Genomic DNA, 14,643 nt, shown 5'->3' on the forward strand with positions numbered 1-14,643 from the left:
CATCTAGACCCGGCTATCAATGAGCAACAGCACAGGAGAACTGCTAGTATTTACTATTAACAGAAAATAGGTGACAAATGCACATGAATATTTTGTAAGCATCAAACATATATTCATAATTCAGCAAAAGTAATTTTCACTTCATTTAAATGGCAGCATTTTTCCTTTTTGCAGGCAACAAATCAATTTGATCTTTTGATGAATAATGCCTTTGGATCTTTAAATGAAATGAGCAATTCGTGCGTTACTACCGAGATCAAATCATGTTATCCATGAAATAAATATTTTAGATAAACAGTCACCCCCTGTTATATCTTTATTAGTTCTGTACTGTTTGGTTTGAATTTATCCTTTGAAAGGAACAATTTGGGCTAGATTTTCACTTTCACTGCCAGGCAGAAAATAGGCTGTAGTGGATTGATCTCCCATTATACACGCAGCCCGTAAATCGGGCAGGGTGGATAATGAGTGCCTATCCGATACGTCCAGTATTCAGCCTGGTGGCAGTTAAAATCTACCCCTTTCTCTTTTGGAGAACGTGGGATACTCTCATCTCTAATTGATGCAGGGGTCCTGCGATCTTGTATTCCACATCAGCTTCTGATTCAGCACAGCGGAGATATTTGTGTAGTTTGGTTTCGTCAGCCAGGGTTGGTCTGGATGACCACACAGGACCAAGACACATCTAGTTCTATGAATAAGGAGGCAAGTTAGTTAAGAGAAAAGCATAAAATGAACTGTACAACAATAAAGGTATTGGTTAATGGAATGGGTAGAGATTATACCCAAACAGGAGGGGATGGGTAGGCGGGACAGAAATTGGTACTCAAGCAGGAGAAGGGATGAGAAAGGCAAAGTAAAGTCTTAACATTTTTGGGTCTTTTCTGCCCTTGCACTAGATTTTTATAGCTTTTGAGTTTTAAAATCATTCTCATAGGTTAGTTCAAACTCCCTATGCTTTTCAGTGTCTTAACTAACATTGGGTAATCTCTCCATAACATGCCTTGAATAACTAACAGCTACTGAAATTATTCTTTGTCTTTATAAGATCTTCCTCTCATCGATGATGAGCAATGGAGCATCACAATTTCAGGCTTCATTTTAAGTTTAAATTATTAAGCAAATTTATTTTACAACGGGTGAAAAATTAATAACTGATATTATGTATATTTAGAGTAGAGATGCTTCTCTCCATAGCAAATAAAGCAATAGGTAATGATCCAGTGCCAAGTTACTTTGTAGAATATTTTTAAATAAATGCAGTGCTTTTATTGTATTTACCACCACTGGATGAGCTGATTAATGGCTTAGACTATTCTCTTCAGAGCTTCAAACAGGCTTTCCAATTTGAACAGCTACAGGTGCTTAAATATCCACAGAGTTACCGGAACTTCCTGGCTTTGAATAACTGTCAATGATATTCAGAAATAATTGGCTATCATACATGTAACTAAACAGTTTGTTTGACAGTAGCTTCACTTCTCCCTCAAGCTTTTCAGACAACCGAATTAAACTTGCAACATTGGTATCGAGTTAAGCTTGGTACAAGGTTTTGGCTGCAGTTGGCTTTTAAACTACTTATTGTATTGTGACTGGATTTAAAGGAACAGCCACCAAGCCAAGTGTAAACCAAAAAAAGCCTATTTTTTATACTTGGGGGGGGGGGGTGGGGGGAAGAGAAGAGAAGAGAGAGACAAGAGAATGGTAGGAGAAATAGTGGAATGCGTCGGCACTTTGAGGGACATAGATTTGTGTCAGAAAATTTAAAAAATGTTCTACAAATCACAACTGATATAAGTTATCTTTAACATGACTAGAGTTCTGTTATGCACGCCTAATTTTTTTTTAATGAAATACACCACGCACAATTTTGCAAATCAGTAAACTTCTTTGAAATGAGCCCGAGTAATGGCTCAAAGATGCACTATTTGGGTAGCTTTGATGTTTGTGTGTGACTGACACTCCATGGTGTTTCAAAATCCCAGCTGCCCTGTCTTGTCAATCTTTCTTATGGTGCATGTATTTTTTCTTATTTATAATGAAGAGAAATTTAGTTTTAATTACATTTTCTTTTCAGCTTCCAGAGGCTTCAAGCCAGGCCCTGTTTGCCAACAGTCAAGCACATATATGGGCTCTTGAAGGTAACTGCTTGTGTGTGAAATGTGACATTTATAGAATCAAATTACAAGTGTTAATGAATTCCTTCTAACCAGCAATAAATTGTATTCCATTTAATGTGAAACATATCTATAATTAAATCAACCCAAATGTATGATAGTTTTTCATTAACTCCTGGTGGTTTATAGTTGTACTACCCCACCCATTGAACTTTTAATCTTTAAAGCACTAGTACAGTAGTACCATTATTAAGGAATTGTTCTTTAACAGCGATCTGCATGCTTTCATTTTGGCCTAACTGATGCTCTTTAAAGGTATCCACAAAATGCTTGCCCATAGAGTTTTTTTAGTGATTGTATATATATTTTTAAGGCTGTAGGATACTGTTGTGTGACACTAAATAATGAAGGGATATTCGAGCTGTTTGGAGACCTGTTTTCCAAATCGCTGCCCTGGGAATGTTGGGGAATTATCAGGTCAATATAATTTTTTAATGGGCTTCTTTTCTTTGCATCTTCCTCGTGACATTGCACGCAGTAAGTTGGAGCATACTGTCTCTCTTGGCTGCATCATCTTCGTATTACGCGCATGCGTGCTCTATCTCTTTTTATTTCTCTCTTTGTCTCCCTCTCCCACCTTCCCTCTTTATTTTTCCCTTTTCCTTTCAAGTGTGTGCTTTTGGGTGAGGAAGGAAGCTGCAGACAGCCACAGACTGCATTTTGGGGTTGTATGTACTGAGATCTAGCCAGGGTCACAGTCCAGATTTTGGGTTGCAGGTTCGGGGGAGGGGGGGAAAGAGGAGGAGGAGGAGGAGGAGCGTGTGCAGATGCAGCCAGGCCTGCATGGAAATTTCAGATCACTGAGGAAGGCTGTAGCCACAGTGAAAATGGAAAGCAACTTCTTGCTCCTTCGGATACATATGGTAGCCTAGAGGTTGTGAGTTCAAATCCCTCCATGGACAGTTGTGAAATTGAATTTAAAACTCTACTAGTTAGTGGGCTAACACCAGAAAATGACCATGAAAGCTTCCGGGTTATTTGTAAAAACCCAACTACCACCCCTGCCCAGTCTGGCGTATACGTGATTCCAGTCCCACACTATATGGTTGACTCTTAATGTCCTCAAGGCAACTAGGGATGGACAATAAATACTGCCTTTCCAATAATCGCCCACATCCCAAGAATTAATGTTTTAAAAAAGTGCCGGACCCCTTTTTTATCCGTCCCCCACCACCACCCACACACTTCCCTCCCCCATCCTATTGCTTTTCCTCGCCCCTCGTTCTCCCCTGTGCCCCAATCCCATGTCCTCACTCCACAGCGACACCCACTTCATGCTACTCTCTGCTGTCTCAGTCACCTCCCACTGCCCCATGCTGGTTCCCTCCTGCAGCCTGTGACCCCTGAAAGTTGGTCTGAGGCACCCCACACCCATTGAGAAAATGTGGCTTGTGGACCTTGGCGACTCCCTTTCCCACCTGGCCAGCACTCCACGCCCACCGCAGGAAAATACAGCCTGCAGCACTCAACAAATCCCTTTTGGCACACCATGCCACCCATCACCCCCTCTCAAAAGGAAAGATAGAAGTGGAAGAGGGGAGAGAGAGATGGATGCAGCAACAGGAAGGCATCAAAAATAGGTGACTTAGTGAGAAAATGCACTATTAATAATATACTAAATGTCTTGCCCTTGTTCCAACACTTCATTAGATGATTTACTTCCTGTTATACTGCATTCTGTCATTTTATTGCTGTTGTGCTATTTCAGTCTCTCTTGAATGTTCCTGTTTATTTTAGTAATCTGTAAGGCAGGGTTGATTCAATCCTTCCAGCTGAATAAGTTCTATATTATTTAACTTACATCTTGCATCTGATTTTGGCTGGAGCTGATCATGTGAAATGATCCTTCCAGGTCCATTGGGCCCTCGACCATTCTTTTGAGCACCCCTGACCTGCCTCCAACCCTCCGCCGTTCGAATTTGAGGCTCTCTGCCCCAACAGTCCATGTTCCTACAGGCCACCTTCTCCCGCTCCTGCCATCTTGAGACTCTTCCCAACCTGTTTTCGTGATGGTTCCGCACCAGTCTTTTTAAAATACTCATACATGCAAATACAAAAGTCAATGCTTTTACAAAAACTAAGCATGTTTCCCAGTTTAGGTGTTGGGCAATGGGCTTTTAGTTTTTCTAAAGCTACAAGTTTTGAATATGGGAAATGGTGCCAGAGTAAAGATTGGAATGGATTGGGGGGAAGGGTTGACATAGGCAGTGAGAGAAAATTCTATGGATAACAGTGGGCAGGATGTCTGGAGCGGCTCTGGAGAGGATGGTAGGGGTCACGGGGCAGGGGCAAAGAAGAACACAGAGGGGAATAAGATGTGAAAAGAGGTGGCAGAGAAAAGGCTGCCAGTGAAGGCTTGGGGTAACTGGATACGTGTAAGGGTCGTTGTGGCGGTGAGAGGGATAAAATATTCTGTCCTCTGACTTGGCATGAATAATGCCACAGGAGATTAGCTTGTGTGTGTATGTGTTCATGTTGAAAATATCTAATATCCCCCGGAGACACAAGTCGGTTATATACAGGGGGTTATAGAATTTTTTGAAGGGGAATAAAATTTGATGTTTCACTCGTCTTGCCGGCAGTAACTTCAGAAATGGTGGAAAAACCACTGAGGTAATCTGTTAATTAGCAGAGAATGCAGGGCTTTTCAGCTGACTTTGTGCCAGCATACATGACTTGTTTCTGGTCACTCTCTCTTGAACAATAATCCTTTAAAAATAAATTTTCAGCTGTCAGGGATAGAATTGTATTCATGTTATGCAATACTACTAAAATCTAACAATTTTAAAGGAAGTGTTTTTTAAAAAATAAATCTGCTGTAATTACACTTCCTATATTTTAAGTTTGCTACATATTTTGCTATTGCTCCTACAGTTTTAGAAGTAGCTGGAGTCTTGAATGTACATTTAAATCCACCTCCCCTCCACAAACTGGCTTCAAAAGGTATTTTTTAAAAAAACACTGAGACTTGACATTGTCTTGATCTGGTTGTATCGTTGGATTGACTGGATCAAACTGTGATACCGATATTGGATGATGGTTAAAATCTCAAATGGATCCGTGTGCCCAACCAATTGACTCTGTTGCCAGCCCAAACTGCTGATCTGCAGGAACAAGTTACTGAAGGCTTAGAATAGAATAGAACTAAATAACTGAATTGTTCTGGACATCAAATATCATAGATTTAGTGATGTGGAGATGCCGGTGATGGACTGGGGTTGACAATTGTAAACAATTTTACAACACCAAGTTATAGTCCAGCAATTTTATTTTAAATTCACAAGCTTTCGGAGGCTACCTCCTTCCACATCGTTCACCTGAGGAAGGAGGTAGCCTCCGAAAGCTTGTGAATTTAAAATAAAATTGCTGGACTATAACTTGGTGTTGTAAAATTGTTTACAATAGATTTAGTGACGTGACTTAAATCTCCTTTAGTAAATCTAAAACTCCACTTTCCAGAATAAATCTTGAGAGCAACTTTTTTTTCCCCCTCCAGCTTTTTTGCTCAGTGGTTAGTCAGTCATTAGTCTGCACAAGAGCCTTTCTCCAGCTTTGTAAACTTCAAATGATAATCAGTCTACAACAAATCCAGATTAATTTTTTTTCCCCAGACTGTTCTAGTAAGGAATGGTGAGGTGTTTTTGGTGGTGTTTGAATTTAGTTGCTATATCACATTATTTCCTGCAGGCCTCTCCCATCTTGTAGCAGCCTCATTTACAGAGGACAGATATGGTGTAGTACAAACAACATTGTCATCCATTCTGTGTGCCATGCTCTCTCTTCAGGAGGTAAGATTCATTTATATGTTGTGCCGCACGCAGCAGTACACATTTGAAATGCTGCTTTTTCAGGTGGATTAGATCATTATATTGAATGGTCAGTAATTAATGCACAGTGTACCTCAATCTTCACTTTTTTCCTTCTTCATCTACTCCCCACTAACCGAACAAGACGTGGAGAGTCCTGAGGGTGACCTGAGCCCTATCCACATTAGCAATGTAATTCTGTCAATCAGGACCTCAGATTATATAACTGGCTGAAATGCAATTTCATGAGGGGTTTTTTTCCACATTGGAGAGCAACTGGACACTAACTTGTGGATCACTTAAGACCTGTAATATCTCACAGGTCGAAGCCACACAGTCTGTTCAATTACCTACCGCATTACTTACTTGCTTCACACATTTAACTTGTCAAAGAGTATATATCCTGAAGTTACAAGCCTATAATACTTTTCCCTCTTTGAATTGCTTATGTGAAACACAACTGTTGGTGCAGCAAGCATTCCTAATTTCTTGAGTGTCGTGTGGGAGATTCGGGTAAGAATGGGGTAATGGGTGACTTGAGTGAGAGTTGTATGTTGCCTTCAGTGTCATTGGTAGCTGATTTGTTTTTTTTCTTTAATTCTTGAAAATAATTATATGCGTTTGTGCACTTATCAAGATGGGGTACATCTGTGACGAGGAATGATACACTTTCCCACTTTAAGAGCCTAGGCTAACACTCCAGACAAATGTGTCAGTTGCAAGGTGAAGCTCCCAACAATGTACTTCAGCCCCAGCTGAAGATGATGGCCATTTCCTACCGTTATGATATTTGCATTTCCCACATACCTGCAGCCACTTGGAGCTAAGTTAAAGCTGTCCCAGATCATTTCATATGAAACATTGCAACCAACAGAGAGACAGAGACATCCCATCACTCAGACTGGATTCAGGTAAAGGTCCCGGGTGAAAGGACAGCATGTTAATCCACTGGCACCACTCAGTTTCAGAATCCAGTAAAAACTGTAAAGCACAGTGAGGGAGTTGGCATCTGAAAGAGAAAGACCTGATCGATCTATCTTTTCATTAACATTACCTTATACTTCAGCTGCTGACAGAATTTTCTGTTTTTCTTTCAGATTTCCAACATTCATGATGATCCCCTGTAATCTACTTTTACTGAGATCACTCTTTTTTTTTTAAACAGGCTGTAGACAGACATTTTAAACTGCCTCATGCCTCCAGCAAACCAGCTAGATCCACAGGCACTCTGATAGATTCCTCTTACAAGACACTGAGATTTGCCCTTCGTGCCTCCTTGAAAACTGCAATTTACAGGATAACCACCACCTTTGGAGAACATTTAAAGTAAGTTTGTCTTCTCTACCGTACTTTAATGTTACATATAGTACTGCAAGACACAGTTTCAGATTCTCTCACTGGTGGTCCTGCTAAATACTTTTACTTAAGATAATTGTTAAAATTAACTTTAAATGAAAGTAGAATTTTTCTATCTTAAACTCTTGTGAAGTGTTCAAATGAACATATTCAATAATTTATGAATTTTAAAGGTTCTGACCAAAAACTGGTTTATGTTGAATCATTTTTAATTTCAGGGCTGTCCAGCTTTCATCAGAACACAGAAAAAGACTGCAGCAGTTTCTGGAGTACAAGGAGTGAAGCGATTGAAATTTTGCATCTTCCCAGACCTGATGCTACTCAGTGTGGAGACTTTATAACACACTTCCAACCTTGTCCTTTTTTTCTAAAGTTTTTTTTTGTATCCTGCACCAGTGCAGGATTCTTTTCTGTTTAAAACCCTTTAGAAGAACAAACCTAAGATTTCCCTTTACATTGGGAATGCTTCTCAGCTCGTTACTTTCACTAATTTTTTTGTACATCTTTACTGAGTGAGTGTGTGTGTGTGTGTGTGTGTGTGTGTGTTTGTAAGGGGCTAGTATTTTTCTGTTGAAATGCTGTTTTGAGTTACACAAGATTAAATCTGAGCTTTTAATATTCAAATATTTTTGACAACTGTACCTATTCATAAGTCTAAATAAATCCGTGAAATTAACTTTGTTGGGTTTCTGACTGGTTAATGCAATTTTAATCGACAGGAGTTAAAATGGACTAAATCACCACAAGCCAGCTTTTGGGAAGATTTTGTTGTATAAAATCTGTTCTCCAAATTTCCAGCTACAGTGATCACATAACTTTCTCTGAGTAAAGAATACAGTGATACAATAGCAGCTGGCTATTTTCAGATCCATCTACAGTTGGCAAATGTTTATGCAGAAAAGCACCTGGTTATTTCATTGAATTTCCACAGTGAATAGTGGAAAATAAATGTAAATTGATTCAAATGTTAAATATTCTTGATAAACAATGGTCTGAATTTTTCCCCATTTTCTCTTTTCCTCTCCTGAAGCTCTTGCCTCTTGCTGGACTACAGTTTATATATTTTTTTCCTTTTGGAACAAAATGTTGTGACCAGTTGTTTTATTTATGCCAGCAGCCAAAGCTCTTTGATTCCATGAGCAAACCTTGGGTGTGCAATATGTTGCTGAAGTGACTTAGCTTTTCTTTATGCTCATCAAAGCAAGCAGAGCTAGTGCTTTCCCATTACTGACATTCACTGTCTACATCGATTTGTTTCTAGGTTAAGAATAAAGTTCCCTCTACACTGCTGCAAGACATCCTATCCCCAATCTAAACCTTAGGAAAGCACCTTCCGTTGCATCAGTGTTAAAATAGGATAGCCATATGGTGAAGGATAGAATACTAGAGCCTGGACATTAGTTGTTTCCAAGCCTTTATTCACACACCTCACCCAAGCTAAGCTCTCCTATAAAAAGGATAGGAGTCCCCAATTGATACCCACCACCTGAATACAATTAACACTAATTGATATAAATCATATAATTAACAAGTGTGACATTTCAATTTTCCACACCAGCCATCGTCTCTCACTGGAATTGAGAACTTAGTTCCATATTTGGAGCAGCTTTGTAGTGCAGGCCAACACCCACTGAGAAGTGGGTTAACACTGCCTGAACCTCATTTACACAGAGGACCCTTACAGCCAGGAGAGAGTTGAGACTTCCAACCAATCAATCTGGGCTGGATTGAAACCAAAACCCAAGAGGTGAATGATTGCTAACTCTGCAGCACCTAATCACCTGATTATCTTTTATTTAACAGTAAGTTTCAAATCTCAATCTATGGTTATAGATTTGAAGAAAATATAGAAAAAGCACTGAGAACATATGGAAGTAGCAAGGGTTATTGTCCAAGTGTCTCCCCATAACTCCAGAAGCAAAAGACTTGCTATGATGCTATTGTAGAAAGGATTTGCCACAAAATTGTATGTCCCAGTTTGTGTGTGGGATACTGAGGTTAGCAGTTTCCATTGTTAAGTATTGTTAATTTAGTGTAAAGGGCATTAGTCAACTGAGATGTAGAAAAATACTTGCAATAATACAAAATAAGCTATTTTAGGGCAAAGGAGTAAACTATGGACTACCTTTATTAACGAGGTTTATAGTCACTTTTGGAGGGGGGAGGAGGAGGAAACCAAATTGTCAAGCAGCCAACTTGCGAAAAGTGATTAAATGAATCAAGTCATAGCCTCCTGCCCCTGTCCTTTACAAAAATCGGCCTGTTTCCAATGGTACAATAAGCCTAAAAATAGGTTTTGCTCTAAGTCTCGCCACTTTTCTGGAAGGAGTACTTCGTCTTCAGATTTATTTGGTATAGGTCCTGAGCTAAATATCAATAGAGTGGCTGAGGAGGCTGAAGATCTTAGATCCATCTACCATTTGTAAATATTCATGGAGAAGAGCACCTGTTATTTTATTGGATTCATCAGGAAGTTGACAACAGGCAGCAGTTTTAGCTGCTTGGTTGCCAGTCCAATTAGGACTGGCAACTGTAGGACCCCTCCATCAATAGTTTTACAATAAAAAGAGGAAGATGATTAGTCTTAAAATAGGATTGGTTCTATTGAAGTGGTAAATTGTACCCTCTAAGGGTCAGTGACAGGAAAGCTGATGGTGATTAAATGTCTGCTCTTTGTTCAATTGCCAGGGATCCTATTTGTTGCCAGTAACACTATGCTGTGGCTTTGGATGGCTGCCATGCAGACAAGGGCAATATGTGGTTGGGATCCTACTGAGAGTAAGTCCTTCAAATGCCAGCTAGATGGTAAAACATAAAAGTAATTCTGTGCCCCGAATACATCCACTAATTCTCCCAATTTAACAATTAAAGAAGCCTGTGCAGGTCTTTGAATTACGGAGCAGCTGTTTCAGATCTTGCTGCCCAGGTCACTGGATGCTGCTCCGCATATGCAGATTGTTTCTAAGGCATCTCCCAGCTGGAAGAGTTTGAGTTTTTTTTACCAACAAACCAGGGAATCAACCCTGATTCAATGAGGACCATAGAAGAGCATGCCAGGAGCAGCACCAGGCGTACCTAAAAATGAGGTGCCAACCTGATGAAGCTACAACACAGCACTACATGCATGCTAAACAGTGAAAGCAACATGCTATAGACGGAGCTAAACAATTCCACAACCAACAGATCCGATCAAAGCTCTGTAGTCCTGCCACGTCCAGTCGTGAAAGGTGGTGGACAATTAAACAACTAACGGGAGGAGGAGGCTCTGTAAACAGCCCCATCCTCAATGATGGCGGAGTCCAGCACTTGAGTGCAAAAGACAAAGCTGAAGCGTTTGCAACCATCTTCAGCCAGCAGTGCCGGGTGGATGATCCATCTCGGCCTCCTCCTGATATCCCCACCATCACAGAAGCCAGTCTTCAGCCAATTCGATTCACTCCACGTGATACCAAAAAATGGCCGAGTGCACTGGATACAACAAAGGCTATGGGCCCCAACAACGTCCCGGCTGAAATGCTGAAGACTTGTGCTCCAGAACTAGCCATGCCTCTAGCCAAGCTGTTCCAGTACAGCTACAACACTGGCATCTACCCGACAATGTGGAAAATTGCCCAGGTATGTCCTGTCCACAAAAAGCAGGACGATTCCAATCCGGCCAATTACCACCCCATCAGTCTACTCTCAATGATCAGCAAAGTGATGGAAGGTGTCGTCGACAGTGCTCTCAAGCGGCACTTACTCACTGATAACCTGCTCACCGATGCTCAGTTTGGGTTCCACCAGGACCACTCAGTTCCAGACCTCATTACAGCCTTGGTCCAAACATGGACAACAGAGTGAATTCCAGAGGTGAGGTGATAGTGACTGCCCTTGACATCAAAGCAGCATTTGACCGAGTGTGGCACCAAGGAGCCCTAGTAAAATTGAAGTCAATGGGAATCAGGGGGAAAATTCTCCAGTGGCTGGAGTCATACCTAGCACAAAGGAAGATGGTAGTGGTTGTTGGAGGCCAATCAACTCAGCCCTAGGACATTGCTGCAGGAGTTCCTCAGAGCAGTGTCCTAGGCCCAACCATTTTCAGCTGCTTCATCAATGACCTTCCCTCCATCATAAGGTCAGAAATGGGGATGTTCGCTGATGATTGCACAGTGTTCAGTTCCATTCACAATCCTTCAGATAATGAAGCAGTCCGTGTCCACATGCAGCAAGATCTGTGAGTGAAGAGTTTATTTGGAGGAGAATTTTGAACCTGTGCTTTTGTGTCCAATTACATTTTGTGGATCAGAAAGTAGTTATGCAAAACTTGCCTCCAGGACATTCAACAAATGAAATAGAATTCATGATCAGGTAGATAGTATGTGGAGTGGACTCGCTTCATACTTCCTCAAACTCTTATGTAATACAAAAATTACAAAAGGCTTTGGCAGTGAGGAGACACAAATCACAAGTGGGAGGGTGGAGATACAGCAGCTCTCCTCCTTACAGACACTCACTCGCTGCTCATACCCTCACAACAGTCACAAGTAGCAGTCTGGGCTTCACCTGGTCACAACTGGAAGGCCTTTCACTCTTCATTGATTGCTTCTACCTATTCTCACTGCAGCCACTCTCTTGCACAAAAGCACCTCCCCATCCTTCTCCAAACTTGCTGTTTCTTCCTTCTGGCATCCTTTCTAGATGAAGAAGCGACACACAGCTGAACAACAGTTTACAACAAAGAAATACTAACTTTCTGCAGGAGAAGATGGCCCACAACAATAAGGAGAGGACTGGAACCGGGGGATGGAGGGGCTACCTGGCTCCATCCACCACCTCACTCAGATGGAGGAGGAAACGATAGCGATATTGGAGGAAGGTACAGGCAGAAGCATTGGGGATGGTGAGGCTAGCACAAGCCCACAGCAGTACATCTGCCTTTATTACTACAATCTCTGATTTCCCCTTCACGGTAGTAGATATAGATTGTGTGGCACCTTGGTGCTGTCGAGCGCTGACAGTCGTCCGCTGCTTTGTTAACTATCACCTCCATAGTAACTCTTGTCTCTTCTCTAGATTCTCCACATTCTTCCGAACATGAAGAGCAGAAGCTTTGGAGAAGGAGGACTGTCCCAAAGAAGCACCGTCACTCGCTCTTATCTCTTCCGAGCACCAGTTCAGAGATCAACACCCTGGTTGGGATCGATAATGAGGTATAGGCATAAGATAATTCCACAGCAGTCATAGGCAAGAGCAGCAGGCAGTGGAAAGGGAAGCCCAGGAAGTGGCTTGCCAGAGGGCAAACCCGGGTCCCAGCTCTGCTGTAGAGGATCAAGAGGCAGAGGCCCAGCCTACAGAAGGAGATTCCTTGACGTGCACCAGCAGTTGTTGGGTGTCTTGAACAGCCTGCCCAGGAGTTCCGCAGTATGTCTGAAGGAGTTCCATTCCAGCATCTGTGGCATTCTGGCCAGTAACTTCTGCAGTCTACCGTGCAGCCTGTGGTCACTTCTGCGGACGCTGCAGACAGGACCACGTCACAGGAATCTGTGTCATCAGCTCTGGCAGCTTTGATGGAAGCTCAGCCTGGTGCCATACAGGCTCTGGACTCCTCAATTTCTGCCGGCTTTAAAATGCTGGTGGAACACATTGAAATGGGCTCTGATCTCTTATGTTCTGCTCTCCCACAGATCACTAGGAGTGAGGGCGTGCAGGCCCGTGGGATTGGCAGTGACTCAATGGAATTGACACATACTGCCCATTCTCAGGATGAGAGCAAGTCTACTCCCGTGTCACCCACTGAATCAGTGCCCGTCACGGTGCAGGAAAGGTAGTTGAGCCAGACTGCCCAGGTACTAGTCGAGATTTTGCAGCCTCCAGCCGTCCTCTTAAGATCCAGAGCTGCTAGAGGTCACTGACCACATGCATCTCAAGGACCCTGATCTGAGCATCAGCAGACTTGCTGCTGAAGCCACTGGGGGACACATGGTGTAGAATAGATGAGAGAACAGTTAAGAGCATGATGGGGTAACACTAGGGTGAAATTATTCTGTGATGCCAGTCTGTGAAGGCATTAAAACTTATAACAACTGAATGGTGAAAATTTGGCTGGTGCAAGGTTTATACTGAGGTATTCAACCATCATTGGAAGGTGGCATCTGTGCTAACGGTGGTTAGAGCCTGGGGTGGGGGTGGGGGGTCTTGCAATTTGGAGGGTTAAGATAGAATGGTGTTGAAGGACTGTTAATGCAAGGGTGATGTGAAGGCGTTGGTTCTGATTTTTCTTTCATTGGAAGCGCTGGTCTACCAGCTGCTGCCTAACAACTCTGGCTGTTTGCCATCCAGGTCTTGCTGCAGCTTCTCCTGCATCCTCTGGCTCTTCTTCCTCCAATGATGACTTCTCCTCAGCTGCTGCTGGCTCAATGTCTTGCACTTGTTGCGAGATGAGATTATGCAGAATGCAACAGATGACAACGATATGGGAGATACGATGGGGTTGGTATTGAAGGAAACCCCCATATTTATTCAACACACCAATGGCTTGCACATACTGCCCTGGTGCACCCATGGCTAACATTGTATCACCTTTCATCTGAGGTTTGTGGGTGCTGTACAGGTGTCCTCGGCCTCAACAATAACAAGTAGCCCTAGCCCCTTAATAGCCATCCTGCTGCTCTTTTTCAAAAAGTGCAGAGATGTTGGTCTGAACGCAGCATATCTACTCCAAGTGTGGTCTAACCAATGTCCTACATAAATAACATTTTGTTTTCTATTCCTCTAGAAATGAACCACAATACTTTATTTGCAATCTTTATCGCCTTGTCAATTTGTGTTGCTACTTTTAGCGATTTATGTATCTGTATTCCCAGATCCCTTTGCTCCTCTGCCCCATTTAGTTTCTTACCTTCCAAGGAACAAGTGGCCTCCTTATTCCTCCAACCAAAATGAACCACCTCACACTTCACTATACTGAATTTCACTTGCCATTTATCCACCCACTCTGCAAGCCTGTTTATATCCTCCTGTATTTTGGTGCAGTTCTCCACATTATTTGCTATACCCCCAATTTGGTATCATCTGCAAATTTTGATACCATACCTCCACATCCAAAGTCCAAATCATTTATGCATATTCATTTATGTACATGGCAAACAACAGCGGTCCTAGCACAGATCCTTCCGGGACACCGCTTTCCACTTCCTGCCAGTCCAAGAAACTCCTACCCTCTGTTTCCCCTTTTGTAGCCATCCTTCAATTTTGCTTTTTCCTTGATCAGATCTGGAATTTGTCCTCAGTCTTCATTTATGAAAGGGTTAGGACATCCAGTTTTC

The 14,643-nt window shown here is 42.1% G+C and overlaps 1 protein-coding gene across 2 annotated transcripts in view; it reads left to right on the forward strand.

Annotated features, from left to right (window-relative positions):
* Nucleotides 1-8,015, forward strand: part of ndc1 (NDC1 transmembrane nucleoporin) — a 28,803-nt gene extending 20,788 nt beyond the window's left edge. For both annotated transcript variants that reach the window (XM_067990544.1, XM_067990543.1), the window contains 4 exons: nucleotides 2,078-2,141; nucleotides 5,865-5,965; nucleotides 7,149-7,309; nucleotides 7,558-8,015. In XM_067990544.1, the coding sequence (XP_067846645.1) occupies nucleotides 2,078-2,141; nucleotides 5,865-5,965; nucleotides 7,149-7,309; nucleotides 7,558-7,621 (390 nt within the window). In that variant the 3' untranslated portion in view covers nucleotides 7,622-8,015. The remainder of the gene's footprint in view (nucleotides 1-2,077; nucleotides 2,142-5,864; nucleotides 5,966-7,148; nucleotides 7,310-7,557) is intronic.
* The last annotated feature ends 6,628 nt before the right edge of the window (nucleotides 8,016-14,643 follow it).

The sequence above is a fragment of the Heptranchias perlo genome, chromosome 9, assembly GCF_035084215.1.
Source record: "Heptranchias perlo isolate sHepPer1 chromosome 9, sHepPer1.hap1, whole genome shotgun sequence".
NCBI lineage: Eukaryota > Metazoa > Chordata > Chondrichthyes > Hexanchiformes > Hexanchidae > Heptranchias > Heptranchias perlo.